This window comes from Topomyia yanbarensis, unplaced genomic scaffold (assembly GCF_030247195.1).
Source record: "Topomyia yanbarensis strain Yona2022 unplaced genomic scaffold, ASM3024719v1 HiC_scaffold_562, whole genome shotgun sequence".
NCBI lineage: Eukaryota > Metazoa > Arthropoda > Insecta > Diptera > Culicidae > Topomyia > Topomyia yanbarensis.
The window spans coordinates 1-21,258 of record NW_026683783.1 but is presented as its reverse complement, the minus strand read 5'-3'; the positions used below and the strand labels follow the sequence as shown (position 1 = coordinate 21,258).

At 40.9% G+C, this 21,258-nt stretch overlaps 1 protein-coding gene across 3 annotated transcripts; it reads left to right on the top strand.

Moving 5' to 3' along the window:
• Positions 1-13,828: 13,828 nt before the first annotated feature.
• Positions 13,829-20,538, top strand: LOC131695810 (E3 ubiquitin-protein ligase Bre1-like). Of its 3 annotated transcripts, none has more exons than XM_058984343.1 (5): positions 13,829-13,953; positions 14,107-14,536; positions 15,007-15,555; positions 15,613-16,883; positions 16,952-20,538. In XM_058984343.1, exons 2-5 carry the CDS (start codon positions 14,173-14,175, stop codon positions 17,162-17,164), a joined length of 2,397 nt encoding a protein of 798 aa, XP_058840326.1. In that variant the 5' UTR covers positions 13,829-13,953; positions 14,107-14,172; the 3' UTR covers positions 17,165-20,538. The 3 variants fall into 3 exon arrangements, with proteins under 3 accessions (XP_058840326.1, XP_058840325.1, XP_058840324.1); XM_058984342.1 differs by having other exon boundaries at positions 14,110-14,536; positions 15,613-16,886; positions 16,952-17,480; XM_058984341.1 differs by having other exon boundaries at positions 15,613-16,886; positions 16,952-17,480.
• The last annotated feature ends 720 nt before the right edge of the window (positions 20,539-21,258 follow it).

Genomic DNA, 21,258 nt, shown 5'->3' with positions numbered 1-21,258 from the left:
TTATTAGGACAGAGCGTAATGGTTTCCGGACGTGACCGATTCATGAGCGCGCGAAAACGGACGTTTGTAGGTTCGTGTTTGAGACAGCGTTTGAAACTTCGTGAGTGCTAAATCGTTCTCCTTATTACCGGGGTGTTATTAAGTTTGCGCGATCGCGAACGTGTGCGTTGTTAATCGCGAAGGGCTTAAGCGTTCGTACGTTAACGTGTTTGTCACGTGTGCTCGCGTTCATGTGACTTCGTGTGTACAAGACTGGATTTTGTAACCGTGTGGCATTTCCTATATACGCGTGCGTTCTTGGATGGTCACGCGGACCTTCATTCTGATAGTTTTTGGTGCACAATTCACATTCAGACAGGAAGTGAGTTACCCCATATCACTAGAGTCCTCGGTCATGTCGCCATGTAACGTGGTGTCCAGTGGATATGAGAGCTTTCTTTTTTCTAATTGATTCAATTGAAGGCATGGACCTAGTCTGCTGATATCAAGGATAGAAACATCCGGAAGTGGCCGATTCATGATCGTGCGAGTGCGGAAAAAAGGTTCACGCTTGAGACCGCGTTTGAAAATTTATAGGAGCTGAGACATTCACTTTATCACCGAGATGTTATCATGTTTACGAGATCGCGGGTGTAGGTGCCGAAGATGGTCGCGAAGGGCCCAAGCATTTGTATATTAACGTGATTGTCATGTGTGTGTGACTTCGCATGTATAATTTTGATTTTATAATGATGTAGCGAGTATTCTTGTTTGATCGCGCGCGGACTGTGAATCTGATGCTTAATTTTTAGTCTATGGTACAGATGATAGTCCGTTTCCCTATGGGGAAACTTGAGTTCCAGGTCATGTCACCATGGAACGTGTTTTTAGTGAATATGAGCGACACTTTTTTTATTGGTTCAACTGAAGGCATTAGTACAGACTGGTAAAACTTTCGGATGTGACCGTTTCATGATCGCGCGAGTGGTGGGTTAGTGTTTGAGACCGCGTTTGGAAGTCTAAAGATGCCATGTTTACTTAACTACCGGGGTGTTTTCATGTAGGCAAAATCGCGGGCGTAAGTATATGTGGATTATAGCAATTGCATGGTCGCGTTTGTGGCCAGGTTTGTGTTATCGCGAATGCCACGAGCGTTTGTACCTATATGAGTATAGATAGCGTATAGTAGAGATATACTAATAAAAGGAATCATAACATGCCGAATAAAGAAAAAAATGCAAAGAGCTTGACTAGAAGTGTATAAATTGAACACCACTATTTTGGTATACATAAATAATGGAAAAGCAAACTAATATATGTGCAAAAGAAACACACTAATGAAGTAGAATAGAAACACATATGTAACATGCAATCAAACTCGTCTAAATGCAGCAAATGTTGTATATTTATCATTAACGACAATTGCATGCTGCTAGACTTTCATCATGCTATGCTGGCCGGGAATGGATGACTCGCGTGCGTCGGTAAATTTATTTTACCCTAATTTATCCAACCCGATTTTTCCGAATGAATAGAACCAAATGCTCAGATTGATCACCAGAAGTATTAGCAACTATTCTATCATATACGCCAGTTCTGCATCCATTCCCTGATCCGACTGTCACAAATACTTAGACGAATACATACATAGATAGACATACGACTAGCACATAACAGTTGTAAACTAGTACGAAAAACTACGATTATCACAAAGCTACAACTAATAGGTTTCTACTTATTCTACTTTATTAAATTAATTTAATTATTAAATTAATTTAATTAGTATATGCATGATGACGAAGTCGACCGATAAATGAACACACAATGACTCCCTCCGTGAGCCCCGTCCACGAATACCACCAATAGAACATTATTTGCAAACATGGCACAATGCAAAAGTCAATCTACGTCGATCCGCCAGTCGGCCACCACACCGCGCATAGATCAGTGGTTTAGCGTTGGTATGCGCAGGTTCAGAGTATGAAGAAACGTATAACATAAAAACCTATTTTAATCCACCTAGCGGTGCAAGTGTGCCTTTCTCAATCATGAATCACGAGAATGTGTGCGTTGTTTATATTCATTAAAAGCTTTTAAATGCATATATTACATTTTATTATTGTACATCACATGACAACTATATACAGGAAAATAAATCATCATTCGAGTTCTAAAATTTTGAAAAAGAAAAAACAGCCACGGTAATATTGAACTGAAAAAAGGTGCGAAATCGGCAAAGTCCCAAAAAGTCGATTTCTATAAAAAAAAAATTTTCGAGATAACATAAAATCTCGACGTTTCATGCATTTTAAAGATGTTTAGCATCAAAAATACGAATTCGATTTCTGAAATTTCATGGGGTCCCCCCTTTGAAAAACAATTTGAGTTCCGGCTTATATGGGAATTTCATGTGTGACCGGACTGTTCAGTCTATATTTCCGGAACCATACAAGCGATCCATGCGAAATTTTACAGACATCTGTGGGGATAATATCTATCAGCTATCATTTGGGACTAAGTTTGTGAAAATCGGCCCAACCATTTCCGAGAAACTGATATGAGTTTGCTAGTTATGAAAGATGGCCGCTTTTCCCGGGCACTTCCGGAACCGTCTATGGTGGTCAATGTAGTCAACGAAAGTTTGTTTGGCCGTCGGTGACCTAGAACTGCAAAGTTAAGTTATTTGAGAGGCATTTTAGCGAAATTTTTACCTTTTTTGCTTCCATCGGAGTATCGGTTTGAATCACAATTTGCTATGTGATCGCACGCCACAACCTGTAACTCCGGAATACCTTTCTATTGAGAAAGGCAAAAAGGCGCATAAGCCCTCTCGGTCTCCTCGATGCACCACTATCGAGGCGTAATGCAATACCCATCTTAAAGCAATTGATGCTTGATGATGTTTGCAATACCTCCAAACCCTAAACCTTGGGGAGGGACCTTGGAAAAGGAGCTAATTTCTATCGAAAAATTTTCAATTTTTCGCAAAGTTGTCTATTTCAGTAGTCTACAAAATTAGAACCTCAGAAAGCGTTCAAGACTTCATAAAAGAGCTTAGGGCGAAAAAAGCTGTTTTAAGGGTTCTGTCACAAATAACGTCCTATATTTCAAAAACCATTTCAGCCACAATGTTGATGTCTTGATGAAAGTTTCTCTACAACTATGCTGAAGTGATTATTTTTCTACCTGAATTATTGAAGAAAATACATTTCGGTATTAATCATCGTCCCAATGAGATAGAAAGAAGGGGAACGAAATTTGACGAAATAAAGCAATCGCTAAAATCAATTGTAATGACACAATAAAAACCCCCTTTTTTGCACTTTGGCACCACTATGCGGTCGAGCATTAATCTCTCTCTAACTCTCTTTCACTTTCTTGCTCTCTTCATGGTCGTGGCAACGGCTCATACTTATCGTGCAATTCTTCTATTCTTTTTTAAGTTGTATCGTGAGATCTACGAATCTCCAATAGTTCAATGTCCAATTTGCAGTGTACGGCATAATTGTTTGGAAAACCATTTTTTTTGTATTATGCTCATTGTTTAAATAGTTTGTGTTTTTTCGTGTAGAGCAGAGATGTTTGTGGAGATAAATTTAATACTACACCTTACTTGACAAATAAACTATTTGTTACAGTGAGAAATTGTACAGCATGCTTGTATTATGAGAAACTATAACTAATTTATATTTAAACCCTTAAGATGTGGGATATTTCTTCGAAACGTTGGATATTGAATTTCCTGATAATTTATAAGGGCCCCTCAGCAAAGTTAAAGCACCAAGATGAACAAGAACGAAAGATGAAAAAAGAATAGAATCTTCAGATGCTGATAAATCAACCTTGGAGGGTATTCACAAATATTTCAGGACTTTCCAGTCCTTTTATTTGTTTTATTTGACTCATTTTTGAAATTTTACCAATCAAGATCGTTTTTTTTTCAGTTTATTATTTTTTAAAGTGGAGCTGTAGAACTTGATTCTCGGAAGGGATCCCTATTCAGAATCACTCACTACAATTGCAGACGGTACGGGATATGTCACCTACCAAAACACCGCTTATGGCCAATTGCCCGATATTCCAGGACCAAGGGTAGAGACTTCCAGACTTGACCGATCCATGGGCGAGCATGGGCTTTTGTAGGTTCGCGTTTAAGATCGCATTAATGCGTTTATAAGTGCTAAAATCTCACTTAATCAACGGGACGTGTTTGCGAGCCTAGATGTGCGAGTATGATCGCGAAGGAATCGGGCGATTGTATATTAACGTGTTTGATCGCGTGGGTGCTTGCATGTCGTGTGAGCTAGTGTGTATGTAACTTTGCGTGTACAAATTTGACTGTATAACTGCGTTGTCATTTGCATATTCGCGTGGATTCTGGAATGTGCGCCGTCTGATGATTAATTTTAATGTAGGGCTCAAATGTTAGACACATAACACGATATTCAAGCTGGTGTTAACGGAAGAAAGATTAAACTACTGTCAATCTTTTAGTTGATCCCAGACCCTTGACTAGAATATGTAGTCTCACGTTAAAAAACGCATTAAACGCTCTCCCCCAAGAACACCATTGCACATTGAGATCTAACATGTATTTTTGGCTTAGGTCCTAATTTATTTATCAGCAGAACGAAAACTTGTCAGTTACATAAACTTTGTATCAAGTCAAGGAAAAATGGACATTTTAATTATTACTTTTCAGAAAAGTTGGTGTGTCAGGGTGTAGACATATTGTTAAGTAGAAGATTCATTTAGTTAACACATGAAACATCTTGGTTTGATTTGCCACGCAATATGGGCTTCAATTTTAATAAATATGCAGGTAGTTTAAAGTTGTCAAGATAGAAAAAGTTTTCTAGACCTACAGCTAGTTATATTAGGGAATCTTTTTAATGGGAAAATAAACAACTTTTTCGGAACATAGAGTAGTCTCAAGTTTTAATAAAACTATCTCAAATTAATAACTCAGGAAGCTTTGTAAGTATTTCAAGGTTAAAAAAAAATGTTTGTGGGTGATATGGCTTGTAAAAATGGAAACATTTCTATAATTAAATTTATATTTATTATTCGCATCCCGTCCGTCCTATCTCCGCCTGAAAACTTGTTCAATACGAAGCCCTTCGGAAAATGTACATGCCACGGAGATACCATGTTCCAACTTGAAAACCTAGTGTCCGGCAGATGAAATAATTTGTGCTGCCACCATATAGCAACATTTCCCTGTTCCCCTTTCATCTTATCAGATTTTCTCCATTTTATTCTGGCTGCGAGCATTCGATGCAAAAACGCAGAAACACATAATGCAATAAAAATAGGGGTCGTAAAGTTTGCCTCACTTACCAGACTTTTTCTATCGCTCCCTTTTTCGTCTATTCCCTTTCCGTGTTATCCAGCTGCAGGGGGAAACTCCCAAATTCACTATTATTTTACGAACGCGATGTCAAATCGTAGCTCGTGTAAAATGGACACTTTTCTGTTTTATACTTTCGATTTCTTCTTATAAAACTTTGACCCGATACATTGAGAAACACTTATCAATTCACAAAACATATATTTTCACCTCTCACTTTATTATCTCATCTTAATTTTGTAATTAATTTTATTCGATAAAAAATTAATTCTCTGACCAACTTTCTTCCTGTTATTGCTGTAACAGTTTGCGAACCACAAGTGACAATCTAATCAAACTTATTTACAATTAATTCTTTTCACGTTTTTACACTTAAACAAACCAAATAACTATTGTTCTAAGGCCGCGTATACACTCCTTCAAAGAAAACATAAACTTCTCCACACAAAAAAAGTTTTCATCAATGAAAAAAAACGGTAAAGTTGACGAACGCGCTACAAACAATCCGCACAATCAAACTTCATCCAACGGTTTCTGAAAAGCAACTGTCGCAGCACGAAGGCAAACGAGCGCACGGAAAGTGACAGCCCACCGCCAGGAAAACGCGAGCGGCAAATTGAAAAGAAAAAAAACGATGATGGGAAAGCATGCTACGCGCTCTCGGCTCGGAAGCTTCGGACGCATCAGAGAGACAACGCGAGAGCGCGCCAGCAGATTAACGAAGAAGACGTGACAGGATGTGATAGCAAAACATTTTTTGGCAGCTTCACTGTTTTTTCAGTGGGTTCCAACGAGGGGCTCGATCAGAATGATCCGCAGCACTTTACACGCAGAAAAAAATGTTGGTAAAAATAAAAGTTTTTCGCTGTTAACAAAAAATACCAATCCGGATAGAATTTCATAATGGCATTTACCCAACAAACAATTGAAAAATAATAAATATTATAGTTATTACTGTTTCAACATTGTTCGATGCAGAGTTCTGGCAGTAGATTTACGATCAAATTTAATGTAACAATATTTTACTGTTCAGTAAAAACTTATTCAATAAATTACTGTTTTCGAGAAAAAAAATGTGCGGAGAAAAATCGATTTTTTATCCAGTGAAGAAATTGGCCGTTAAACATACTGTAAATTAATGTAAAATTACTGTACTGTTACAGCGAAAATCATGGTTTTGTTACTGTACATTTCTATTCGGATATACTTACTCTTAGTTTGACAATAAACCTTTTATTTTGATTACTACTCTTCAATAGCTTAAGCTTCTGTTTTGATTATTATTTTGTATAAATTTAAGTTTTATTTTCAACCTAATTGTAGGCGTTGGTTGTTTTTTGTTTGCTAAAGCGGCCCTTACACATTAAATATTTTTGTCAATACGATATTGCTTCAATACGTCAATCCCATTTGAAATGTAAATCGTCAATATTTTAGTCAATACCGTCTAGTATTGACAAAAATAGTCAACGTGTAAGGCCCGCTTAGGAGCAAAACATTCTTACTGTTACCAATATTTTTTCTGTGTATAGGTCCAACACAATTTTTCTTAAAGTTAATCGAAATTATGTTATTCCGTAGTACAGCCACTTTTATTTGCTTTGGCTGACTCATTTCATTGCGCAATCGGGTGCAACGAAATAATGCTCTTTATTCACTAGGTAATGCTTTGTTCACATTACAGAGATAAAACATGTTATAATAATAGGCAACAAGAAAAACGTCATCAAGATAGCTTTAAAACACGGTTTAATTCGTAGTGTGAACGTAGTATAACGAACAAAGCACTTGCTCGCTTCACAGATACCTATTGGCTATTCTGCATTGAAAACGTTCACAGATAGCGCTAGAAGTGAAGTGTTGCTGATTTAATTTGGTCTGTTTGTTGAAAATTGCTTACGAAAACGAAGGAAAACTATCATTTTGTAAGATGATGAGCAAACAAAAATGTGAAATGTATCCCTGCCGAAGTGTCCAAAGTAAGAATTGTTCAAAAACATTTCTTAGTTTCATGCACGATGCCGATCGGTCAGCAGATACATTTTTGGATCTTGCCAATTTAACTGGTTCGGTGTAACGAATCTAACCGGATATATGCAATAGATTCGAATTTGTCGATCCCCGAAACTGACGGAGAAAGTAGTGCCGTGTTCTCGTATGCAGAATGATCGTGGCGAGACATCTGTTAAGAATTTCATAAAATTAAATTCTCGCATAGCTTACATGATCAGCTTTCACTTACAGAAAACATTAAAAATGAAATCGTTGATGCGAATTGATCCTGATATTGGCAAGGAAATTTTACGCGTTGTGTTTCCGCGATCTGGGTCCAATGATGACCTCGATAGCACAACCGACTTTTTAACAATAGGCTACATGGCTTTTTATTATAGTTAACAGTAAACGCCAGCCTAGAAAATAAAATAAAGAGTACCTGATGTACCAGGAGTTTCAAAAGAGCGACGGCAAAGAAGAGTAAATAGAGAAAAAAAATCAATCATACGACCAATTAACGATTGATTTCTTCACACGTAAAGCAAAACAATTTCGGCGTTTCTTAATTTCCTGTAACAATAAGTAACAACCCAACACAACCGGGTTTTAAAATTGCAGTTGTAGCTCTGCATTCTTTAAATTTGTCAATTGCAATCATTATGCCATGGAAAATTGAAGTACGTGAAGTGACATAAGCGATTTTTCTATTTCGCTCTTCATATTTAACAACAGCAACAATCTACTATTTTGCAATTGACAAGCGGTGGAGGCATTGTTGCTAGGACTTAGGTTGAAAATTTATTTCCCATGGTTGCCAGAATCACATTTTGCGCAATGTGTTCAATTTGGCTAAATGCTTGATTGTTCTATCGCATCTTATTTTGAAAATAATTTTCAGATCATATAAAACATTAGTGCATGTTCAGGAGCGTTTTATTTTGTATAGGAGTTTCAAAGTAGAACTGAAACTGAAACCTTCACATCTTCAGAGAGCGATTTGTTTTATAATTTCGAACAGTTTTGTTTTTATTGTAATTTAAAACTGTTATACGACGCCGTTCTATTTGTTACTGATTTTAAAACACGTTTAGAACTGTGTTTTAAATACATGGAAAGTATTCAGCACAGACAGTTACGACCAATTTCTTCACCTGGATGAAAACCGGTTTTCGTTGAAAACCTGTTTTCAGTTAATTGGCCACCAGCAAACTGAAAACTGGTTTTCAGCGAAATCCAGTGAAGAAATCGGTCGTTAGACCCGATAGACTGGGGAAAAATAAATTTGAATACAGTAATGCTGAAGGGAAAAAATAAATTTGAATACAGTAATGCGGTCGGCAATGACTGGGCAGTGCGTAAGCCTCTTGTACCTGAAAGCATAAAATAGACCCCACTTGCAATCCTTAGCTTCCTGCCCAGTAACTCCTAGCCTTGGCCTCCTCGTGGCGTCGAGACAGGTGGTTGGCGTAGGCCCTATAAGCCGCCCCTTAAAAAACCCACATAACGAACAATACAGAAGAGAATACGACCCAGAACAATCGGCAACGACCCAGGCGACGAATAAAGGATCACGATTGGAAACTCGGAACATGGAACTGCAGATCGCACGGCTTCGCAGGATGTGACATGGTTAATCAACGACGAGCTACACCCCCGCAACTTCGATATCGTGGCGCTGCAGGAACTTTGCTGGACGGGACAGAAGGTGTGGAAAAGCGGGCATCGAGCGACTTCCTTCTACCAGAGCTGTGGTACAACCAACGAGCTGGGAACCGGCTTCATAGTGCTGGGCAAGATGCGCCAACGTGTGATCGGGTGGCAGCCGATCAACGCAAGGATGTGCAAGTTGAGGATCAAAGGCCGTTTCTTCAACTACAGCATCATCAACGTGCACTGCCCACACGAAGGGAGACCCGGCGACGAGAAAGAAGCGTTCTACATGCAGCTGGAGCAGACATACGACGGTTGCCCTCTGCGAGACGTGAAAATTGTCATCGGCGACATGAACGCACAGGTAAGAAGGGAGGCAATGTACAGACCGGTGATCGGGCCTAACAGCCTGCATTCCGTATCAAATGACAACGGCCAACGATGTGTGAACTTCGCAGCCTCCCGTGGAATGGTAATCCGACGCACCTTCTTCCCTCGCAAAGATATCCACAAAGTCACCTGGAGATCACCGGACCAAGTAACAAAAAATCAAATCGACCACGTTCTAATCGACGGTAGATTCTTCTCGGACATCACAAACGTCCGCACTTATCGCAGTGCGAATATAGATTCGGACCACCACCTGGTTGCAGTATGCTTGCGCTCAAAACTTTCGACAGTGCATAGCTCTCGTCGAAGCCGAACGCCGCGGCTAAACATCGAGCGGCTACAAGATGGCAGAGTGGCTCAAGAATACGCGCAGCAGTTGGAAGTGGCACTACCAACGGAAGAGCAGCTAGGCGCAGTTGCCGTTGAAGATGGCTGGAGAGATATCCGATCCGCCATAGGTAGCACCGCAGCCACTGCACTAGGTACGATGGGCCCGGACCGAAGAAGCGACTGGTACGACGGCGAATGCGAGCAGTTAGTCGAAGAGAAGAATGCAGCATGGGCGAGAATGCTGCAACACCGCACGAGGGCGAACGAGGCGCGATATAAACAGGCACGGAACAGGCAGAACTCGGTTTTCCGGACCAAAAAGCGCCAGCAGGAAGACCGAGATCGCGAAGCGATGGAGCAGCTGTACCGCGCTAAAGGCACACGGAAATTCTACGAGAAGTTGAACTGCTCGCGCAGGGGCCACGTACCACAGGCCGACATGTGCAGAGATACAAACGGGAATCTTCTCACGGACCAGTGTGAGGTGATCCAGAGGTGGCGGCAGCACTACGAAGAACACCTGAACGGTGATGCAGCAGACGACGAGGATGGCACGGTAACGCACCTGGGAGCACGCGCGGAAGACATTACACTACCGGCTCCGGATCTCCAAGAAATCCAGGAGGAGATCAGCCGGCTCAAAAATAATAAAGCCGCTGGGGTTGACCAAATACCAAGCGAGCTACTAAAACACGGTGGCGAGCCACTGGCTAAAGCGCTGCACTGGGTGATTACCAAGATTTGGGAGGAGGAGATTTTACCGGAGGAGTGGATGGAAGGTGTCGTGTGTCCTATCTACAAAAAGGGCGACAAGCTGGATTGCTGTAATTACCGAGCAATCACCCTGCTGAACGCCGCCTACAAGGTACTCTCCCAAATACTATGCCGTCGACTATCACCAATTGCAAGAGAGTTCGGGGGGCAGTACTAGGCGGGTTTCATGAGCGAACGATCTACCACGGACCAGGTGTTCGCTCTTCGTCAAGTACTGCAGAAATGCCGCGAGTACAATGTGCCCACACATCATTTGTTCATCGACTTCAAAGCCGCATACGACACTATCGATCGAGATCAGCTATGGCAGATTATGCACGAGTACGGATTCCCGGACAAACTGACGCGATAAGTGAAGGCGACGATGGATCGGGTGATGTGCGTAGTACGTGTCTCAGGGACGCTCTCGAGTCCCTTCGAATCACGCAGAGGGTTACGGCAAGGTGATGGTCTCTCGTGTCTGTTATTCAACATCGCGCTGGAAGGTGTAATAAGAAGAGCAGGGATCGACACGAGTGGTACGATTTTCACAAAGTCCGTTCAGCTACTTGGCTTCGCCGATGACGTTGATATTATTGCACGAAACTTTGAGAAGATGGAGGAAGCCTACATCAGACTGAAAAGAGAAGCCAAGCGCGTCGGACTTGCCACACGTCGAAGACAAAGTACATGATAGGAAGAGGTTCACGAGAAGAGAATGAGAACCGCCCGCTTCGAGTTTGCATCGGTGGTGACGAAATCGAGGTGGTTGAAGAGTTCGTGTACTTGGGCTCACTGGTGACCGCCGACAATGATACCAGCAGAGAGATTCGTAGACGCATCGTGGCAGGAAATCGTGCTTACTTTGGTCTCCGCAAGACACTTCGGTCGAACAGAGTTCGCCGTCGTACGAAGTTGACCATCTACAAGACGCTGATTAGACCGGTAGTTCTCTACGGGCACGAGACCTGGACCATGCTCGTGGAGGACCAACGCGCACTTGGTGTCTTCGAACGGAAAGTGCTGCGTACCATCTACGGTGGAGTGCAGATGGAAGACGGCACATGGAGACGGCGAATGAACCATGAGTTGCATCAGCTGTTGGGGGAGCCGCCCATCTGTCATACCGCGAAAATCGGACGACTACGGTGGGCCGGGCACGTAGCCAGAATGTCGGACAATAGCCCGGTGAAAACGGTTCTCAATTGCAATCCGACCGGTACAAGAAGACGTGGCGCGCAGCGAGCACGATGGATCGACCAGGTGGAAGACGATTTGCGGACCCTTCGCAGACTGCGTGGCTGGCGACGCGCGGCCATGGACCGAGTGGAATGGAGGAATCTTTTGTATACGGCACAGGCCACTTCGGCCTTAATCTGTTAATAAATAAAAAAAAATGCTGAAGGCATGGGGAGACATGAATTTTAAACTGAATAGAACACCCACTGAAACTGCTGCTGAGGACAGCAAGTTCTAGTTTTAAAATTTTCAGTTTAATATTATAGAACTGTCAAAATTTTGAATCTAGAACTGAAACACTCCTGAACATGCCACACATGTCCTTGTCGCTTGAAAAGGGAGAAACGAACTCAGGTTAAATGCATCAAACTACCATCAACACCAAATAAAGGTGATGTGAATGGACCTGAACTATAATTCAGGTTATAGTCTAACCCGAGTTTTAATTCAATGGTTCATAACCTAGGTTCGAAACTCCCTTGAAACAAACTGTTTGACAGCCGTTGGGCTCGAACCGGAGTCAGCTCAAGGATATTCCGGACAAACCGTTACTGGTTAAACACAGTTCATAGCAGTTAATGAAAGAGAAAACTTTTCTTTTTTGTTTACTACAAACATCTGTGATTGGCGAGCAACGGTTTTTCACGAATTTCCTTTCAAAGAGAATTTGGACAGTTGGCTTTTAGCCGTAATCATATGTTTGTCGAGAATTATTATCGTTAAAAGAGTAAAAATGATTAAATTGAACAGAAATTGTGCGGCAAAGTAGAACATGTATCTGCTACACATTTGCCGTATATGTAGTTGATTATTTTTAACAAAAACAATACAGCAACCAAACCATATTTTATCATTTGTCAGAAAATGGCTCCATAAAACCTTACAAAACACCAATGACATGGAAAATGGTGCACTTCATCGATATAATGGATTCAAGATAAAAAATATTGTATGCATAAAATAAATTAACAAGCAGCCATTTTCATTCCACTCATTGAATGCTTACTAGAAGTATACCCGAATACAAATCTCGACAAACATACGATTACGGCCTAAAAGCCAACTGTCACAATCCACTTTGAATGGAAATTCCGGACAAACCGTTACATGCCAATCACAGATGTTGGTAGTAAACGAAAGAGAAAAGTTTTCTCTTTCATAAACTGTTGTGAACTGTGTTCAGCTAGTAACGGTTTGTCCGGAATTTCCATTAAAAGTGGATTTTGACAGTTGGCTTTTAGGCCGTAATCATATGTTTGTCGAGAAATGTACAGTAACAAAATCATGATTTTCACTGTGACGGTACAGTAATTTTACAATAATTTACAATAAATTCTAGTGTTATGCTACAATACAAAAACAATAAACTTTAACGTTTCCACAGCACATTTCGCGCATGTTTTTTGAAAAGGGCCAAGAAGCATATTGTCAAAATTCACTTTGAGAGGAAATTCTTAACAAGCAATTCATCGCCGATTATAAATCACAACAACAGACGAAAGATTAAACTTTTCTCTTTCATAAAATGTTAACATCCGTTCTCGGCGAACTACGGTTTGTCCGGAATTTTCTCTCAAAGTGAATTTTGACAGCATGCTTATTGGCCGTTTACAAAAAAAAACACGCGAGATTTCAATGTAAAATCGACTTTTACAGTAAAAAAGGGGGTGGTTGTGCATTTTAACATTAAAAAATCGATTTTATTTCATACATTTTTTTCTTTATAACAGTAAAATTTAATGTGATTTTACTGTATCAGTTTTTTGCTGAACAATAAAATTGATTGTTACATGAAATTTAATTGAAACTCTACTGCATCGAACAATGTTGAAACAGTAATAACTATAATATCTATTGTTTTATGATTCTTTGTAGGGTAAATGCTATTTTCAAAATTCGATTCGGATATGCTAGAAAATGCATAAAAATCACAGCAGAATAAAAGAGAAATAACATAAAATAAAAGGCATGCTAACTATGCATATTTTCATTTCTCAGTGTAGGTAGAAATAGGTTAGAAAGTTTTCAACCCTGTGTATGACAGTTGAAAATATTGAATCATCACCCCTCACAGACCGTATTTATTTGCACTGGGTTGCATTTACCGCTATGATAGCAGTGCTGCCAGCGCTTGCAGTTTCGCCCGTCTCGAAAATTATACGCTTTGTTGATGTGTCTGGGACGGTCGGCCAAGGAGAGTGTCTTTAAAACTTATTAAATTATTGTTAAAATTTAGCTGCAATCAGATTATTTATGCTACCGTTAAGGTAAGTATCAATTAAAACATTGAATATCTGCAAAACAATACAATTTTCAGCGAAAAAGTTGCGAAAACTTTTCTTCTGACATTTGCGGTTGGATCTTGAAAAATCGATATTCAAATTTTTTGCATTTTTTTGCATTCCTATCGAAATCACCAGCAGACTTCAATCCTAGTTTTGTCCATCTCTGTGACCGTTTCTTGTTGAGTCACACCCAAGGACATTATGTCTAAGCGGGCGGCAGAAGACCCCGCCGGAGGGGGTGCCACTACTGGCAGTGGAGGTGGAGCTCCGCCACCAATTAAGAAAGTTCATTTCGAACCTCACCTGATTGGACCCATTTCCACCCTGGAAGAGATGGACATCAAAGTGCTCCAGTTCCAGAACAAGAAACTAGCCCAGCGCATTGAGCAGCGGGTTCGGTGCGAAGCAGAGCTTCGCCAACGGATCGAGCAGCTCGAGAAACGCCAAACACAGGACGATGCCGTCCTGAATGTGGTCAATCGCTACTGGAATCAGCTCAATGAGGACATCCGAGTGCTGCTGCAGCGGTTCGATGCGGAGACGGCCGATGAGTCGGAGAATAAGAGTGAGTATTGGTAGGGGGCGATGTTCCGGGTATTTTTACAGGTTGGTTGAGTTTTCAGAATTTTTCATGTTATTATCGACTTGAAATTTGTATATTGAAACCAGATTCTGTCAAAAGTCACAATCAAATCTACTATTTCAAACAATTATTTTGCTTGCTTATTTTGTTTTCTATATGAACACAAACTATACCCATGTCCCATGTCAGTCCCATGTTACATGGGATTTCCTAACTACATGGGATTGATTTTGGCAAGATAATGGTGGACTGCCAAAAACGAAGTTTTATTGTAACATCCGTTTCTTTCTGTTAATGTTATACTAATAAGGAAATGTTTACTATTAAAATAGTGACGAATTCTAATGACCTTTCAGAAGAAGAGTGATTATCTTAAGTTTTCTGTTACGAAAGCGAGAAATATATTCGCAAATGTAAGCGTGTGCAAATCTAAATTTTCCTTTACTTCCTAGACGAAAACGAGGTTACCACGTCCTTCCTGATGCAGCTTTCCACCTGGGACAAGGAGGAGCTGGATGACAAGTTAGCTAATAGGGTTCAAGTATCCAAGCGGGCCGTGGCAAAAATTGTCCAGGTTTTCGATCGTCTCATGCAGCGTAACGAGAAAATAACGCTTGCCATGAAAGGCGAATCCGAAGATCCGGACGCCCAAGTACCGGATATTGATGAAACTCTACGACAGAGCTATACAGAGGTTATGGCCGAGAATCGTAATTTGCTAACTCAGAACACTTTGCTTCACGAGAAGTTTCATACAATTTCGCTAAAAATGAGCGAAATTCAGGATATGCTGAATGGTAAGGATACGGAATCGGCTGAATTGAAGAACCAGATTGATGATTTGCAATATGAGCTGGAAAAGGTGCGCTGCAGGAATGACAAATTGGAGAACCATTTAGCCGAAGCTATTGAGAAGTTGAAGGCGTACCATCAGCTACATGGTGATATTTCAAGTTCGGACAAGGACAAGCATTCGTCGTCGACAACTAGCAGTGCTAAAGGTACGATCCAAAGCTAATCAATTTTTAGTCACTTTATTGATAATTGTTAATTTGCAGGTGGTTCCATGACCAGCGTGGCCGCCCAGCATTTGGAAGATCTTCAAAAGGAACTCGAGGAATACAAAGAACTGGCTAATAATCGACTCCAGGAACTAGACAAACTTCATCTGCAACATCGGGAAGCACTGAAGGAGGTGGAAAAGCTGAAGATGGACATTCGCCAGCTGCCGGAATCAGTGATCGTAGAGACGACCGAGTACAAGTGCCTCCAGTCGCAATTTTCCGTGTTGTACAATGAATCGATGCAGATTAAGACACTGCTGGATGAGAATCGTAACCAGCTTCAGACGAGTAAGAATCAACATTTACGACAAATTGAGATGATGGAGAGTGAAGAACTGATCGCCCAGAAGCGTGTCCGCAGCGACATGATACAGATGGAAGATGTACTATCGCAGATCCGCAAAGAGTACGAAATGTTAAGGATCGAGTTCGAACAAAATATGGCGGCAAATGAACAGACGGCTCCCATTAACCGCGAAATGCGTCATCTAATTACGTCACTACAAAATCATAATGGTCAATTGAAAGGAGAAGTACAGCGATATAAGAAAAAGTACAAGGAAGTGTCAGCGGATAACGCAAAGTTGCGGAAAGAACTGGAGGAAGTGACTTTAAAATTGACAACACTGCAGGAACAGCAGCAAGCGGATATTAAGAAGGAAAGCGAGCAGTCTGCGGCAGCTTCCGGGATTAAGGAAGAGCCAGGTGCATGTGATGGTTTGAGTTCTGTGAAGGATGAAAATTCAGACGATCCTAGCTTAGGCGCCCTTAAATCGGAATCTGGCGAAGAAGGCGATGGTTGCGATCCAAACGGGGTCAAAAAGGAAGAAATCGGCCCGGACGGGAAACCGATTAAGGTGGAAGCACCGGGAACTCCGAAAGGTGATAAAGATCAACGGGCGAAAAGTGCAGAGTCGGATCTGGTAAGGGATTTGCGCAATCAAATCAAAAAGGCACTCAATGATCAGAAAGAGATGAAACTGCTGCTGGACATGTACAAAGGTGTTTCGAAGGAACAACGAGACAAAGTTCAGCTGATGGCTTCCGAAAAGAAAAAAGGTGCCGAAATTGAAGATTTGAAAAATCAAATGAAAAAGCTTCAGGAAAGTAAGCGAGAGGATCGGAAGAAGCTGGCCGATGAAGAAGCACTTAGGAAAATTAAGCAACTCGAGGAGCAGAAGTACGAACTGCAGAAACAGGTTCAAAATCAAAAGCAGCCAGACAGTGCGTGGAGCGGCGGCTATAGGCCGTTCGTAGGATCCCATGTAGTACAGAAGCCAAACAATTTTACCAAAATCATACTGGCAATAATCGGAGCTATTTTGTTTTGCAGGAAGAGGAAGCACTCCTCAACGAGATGGAAGTGACCGGTCAGGCGTTTGAGGATATGCAGGAGCAAAATTCTCGATTAATTCAGCAGTTACGGGAGAAGGACGATGCCAACTTTAAGCTGATGTCCGATCGCATCAAGGCCAACCAGATGCACAAGCTGCTACGGGAGGAGAAGCAGGTGCTGGAAGATCAGGTACGTTTCGGGTATGCTTAGTGGACGTAAAGGTAATCCGTTTAACTGCAGTCACAAAAAGGTTTTGAGGTTCTAGACCAAGTACGAACCAATTTAATAGAAGGACGATGTTGTATCAGACTGTTCCATACTTGTCACGTCGTTGGAGATTTAAAGGGTGTAAGGTCTAGGATTCATTCCTAGCAAGCGAAAGGAACTGTAATGCATTGTTTGTTAGTTAGTTGTTTAGTAAGTCTTCGAGTACACGATCAAATCTTGTTAAGTTTATGGGTTTCAAAAACTCTGGGCTACTGAGAATTACCGACCTATGTTTTCTAAACAAAAGGCAATTTGAGCTCTAACCTGCTGGCTGTAGGTGTTTTTCAACTAGAAAGTTCTTGGATTTTTAACAATATTACATATTTTTTGATTTTACATTCCCTTGACCATTAAATGCATACTGTTGCCATTTGACAATATACTGAATTTTGTGATACAAATGCTCAACAAGAGGTATAGATCGTATCCATCCAGAAAAATTAGTACTAAAGAAAAATGAAATTCATGCATTTAAGGGTTAAGTTCTAATCTGTTCAACAATCCTGGAGAATTTAGAACGTAAGCAACATTGAGAGCATCTCTTTGTTTACTTTCTCTTTCGATTACCACGATGACACCGTACCAATTTGCACAAATTTGGTTCTCGCAATTTTATGGTTCATCCTCCTCCATAAACCGTTCTCATGTACACCGCCTAAAATTGTTCTCAACACTCCTTTCGAATACTACGACCTCTTTGAGCATTTTCCACGTTTCGTGCTCGTAGAGTACCACCACATTTGTACATAGGTGGTGAAGCTTCCTGGATTGCAACGTTTTATGGAAACTATAGTAAGCTCGACGTCTGGAGATAATGCACTTTCCGATCTCCCGGCTGCTATTGTACGCATTTACCTATGAGCCTGCGTAGATGAATTCGTCGACCGCTTCATACTCATTTCCGTCAGCCAGCATGTGCTTCGTCTTAGACTCGTTTATCTTCAATCCTACTGGTGCTGATTTGAGTTTCAGCCTAGTATACAAATTTGCTGCCGTCACCATGCTTCGACCGATTATATCTACTTCGTCAGCGAAGCACACGAACTACCCAAACCTCGTGAAAATCGTGCCCCACAAGTTGAACCTCTCTCTTCGCATCACATCCTCTAGCAGGCAGAACAGTTCATCGTCATATCTTGGTCCCCTGCGTTATTCGAACAGGCCCGAAATCCATCCATTGTAGTCTGAATCAGTCTTATCGACTTCCCGGGATATCCGTTCTTTTCCAAAATTCTCTATAGCTCTACACAAACATAACAAATTGTGCGTTGGGTCCTGATATTCATGATATTTTTGGAGGATTTGCCGTAAGGATTTGGTCAGTTGATCGAAGGGAACAGTATAAAAAGGAGGCGAGGAGAAATTCTGATATCGTTCGATGTGACTGCTTAATCCCAAACGTACCATCAGCTGACGCCTTGACAAATATTTGATGACATCTGGAACGAAGCTGCATACTACCCTACCAAGCCGAAGTTTACCTTTTTCAAGTTTAGAGGGAAGTTCTACAAGCTACCATTTGGTCTCAGCATGGGCAACAAGCTCTCGCCTCTACTGTCAGACGTCTTCTTGGGTGACTTCGCTTAGGCAAAGAAAAGCTCTTCCCTCGAGTTTGGAGATGGTATGTGGACGATATTTTCGCAGCTGTGAAAGAACGCTACCTAACTTAGATTCTTGATATGTTAAACTCCCGCCACAGCACACGGTAGAGAACGGAATAGAAGGAAAATTGTCGTTTCCGGACCTGCTGGTTACCAGCGGACAAAAAACAAATTCGGGAGTTACCGTAAACCGACATCCACAGACCGATGCATAACTTCCGCGTCCAACAATTTCGGCGCTCAAGAACGAACAGTTGTCCATTCCATAGTCCATCGTCTGTTCAATGTACCGATGAAAAATGAAAACATCAAGGCCGAAGGTAATAAATATACCCTAAAACACCATGCCCGTTGGCACGTTGGTCCAGTAGCTAGACTTGTCCATATTGCTTCAAATTTGGTGCAAGTACTCCTGGTGGGACTAGGAATCGAATCAGGGGTGGGCCGATAGGAGTCATTTTTTTCCTGTCACTCTAGTGTAGACACTACATCTCCTTAGTAATTAAATCTTTTATAATTATAACTACATTCATATACTGAAAAATCATTCAATTAACAAGAATTCTTAGTTTGATTTTTGGATCCACGATGCCATATTGATGTTGCTTTAGTTCTGTCATCATCCTGTTAACGGATTTGATGGAAAAGATGTTTTTTACATGCCTGTCCTACTCAACTCCTGTTGCCATGTTTTTCACCTTCAATCTTGTTCCCGTTCTTTTCAGCAGCATATGAGAGTACACAAGGATTGAAATTTGTTACCAATTTGTTTCGTTGGTGGTATTCTCAATAACTACATGATCAACACACTTGAATATTTAGCCTACTTTTTGATATCTCCAAACGCTTTTCCTTTGTTTGTCAGAAATTCGGGATATCCGTTCTTTTCCAAAATTCTCTATAGCTCTACACAAACATAACAAATTGTGCGTTAGGTCCTGATATTCATGATATTTTTGGAGGATTTGCCGTAAGGATTTGGTCAGTTGATCGAAGGGAACAGTATAAAAAGGAGGCGAGGAGAAATTCTGATATCGTTCGATGTGACTGCTTAATCCCAAACGTACCATCAGCTGACGCCTTGACAAATATTTGATGACATCTGGAACGAAGCTGCATACTACCCTACCAAGCCGAAGTTTACCTTTTTCAAGTTTAGAGGGAAGTTCTACAAGCTACCATTTGGTCTCAGCATGGGCAACAAGCTCTCGCCTCTACTGTCAGACGTCTTCTTGGGTGACTTCGCTTAGGCAAAGAAAAGCTCTTCCCTCGAGTTTGGAGATGGTATGTGGACGATATTTTCGCAGCTGTGAAAGAACGCTACCTAACTTAGATTCTTGATATGTTAAACTCCCGCCACAGCACACGGTAGAGAACGGAATAGAAGGAAAATTGCCGTTTCCGGACCTGCTGGTTACCAGCGGACAAAAAACAAATTCGGGAGTTACCGTAAACCGACATCCACAGACCGATGCATAACTTCCGCGTCCAACAATTTCGGCGCTCAAGAACGAACAGTTGTCCATTCCATAGTCCATCGTCTGTTCAATGTACCGATGAAAAATGAAAACATCAAGGCCGAAGGTAATAAATATACCCTAAAACACCATGCCCGAGCAAAATCGAACATCAAAATTACAAGTAGAATTCATATTTTGATAGCATTAAATTTGTAATCTTGTTTTGCTATCAGTTATAGATTTTTAAAATATGACATCAAATTTTGATCTCATTTTGCTATACTTGTTTCTTAGAAGAAATTACTATGTTTATCTTTCTTTGGTAAAGCATCAAAGTGAATACATATTTTGTAATCAAAGAAATTTCAGTACCTCTATGAGCTTTCAATTTACTCTCACTGATAGCAGAATTAGTTTTCTATTTGATGTTATAGGACAATTTTGCTACTCTCCATTTTGATCTGTTAACCGTTAAAACAACAACTTGAGTAATAATTTACCGAACATCACAACATCAAGTTTAGTTTTCAATTTGTTGTCAGACTCTGCTCGGGTGGTTACCAAGTCGCATAAAAGATCGGTAACACGATGAAAGGCCTAACCTTAAGGACAAGGCTCCAACCGATAAAAAATCGGGTATCTACCAAATCCCCTGCAAAGATTGTCACGCAATATTCATCGGTCAAACTGGCCGAAAACATGCTGTTGAGCACGAAAGAGCAAATGACTCCAGTAGGGCGGATCATACTATAGCCCACAATCACACAATAGACTGAGACAGCGCAAAACTCGTGAAAAATGTACGGAAAGTTACACACCTAAATGCGTGGGAGTCCATGTACATAGTCAATGCTTAACATACGCTTATGAACCAGGACGACGCGCCTATATCATTGTAATAGTTCAGACCCAAGACGTCATATATGACCGAGAGTAACTCACTGAATGATGATTTATTAACAATCCATTTCTACTG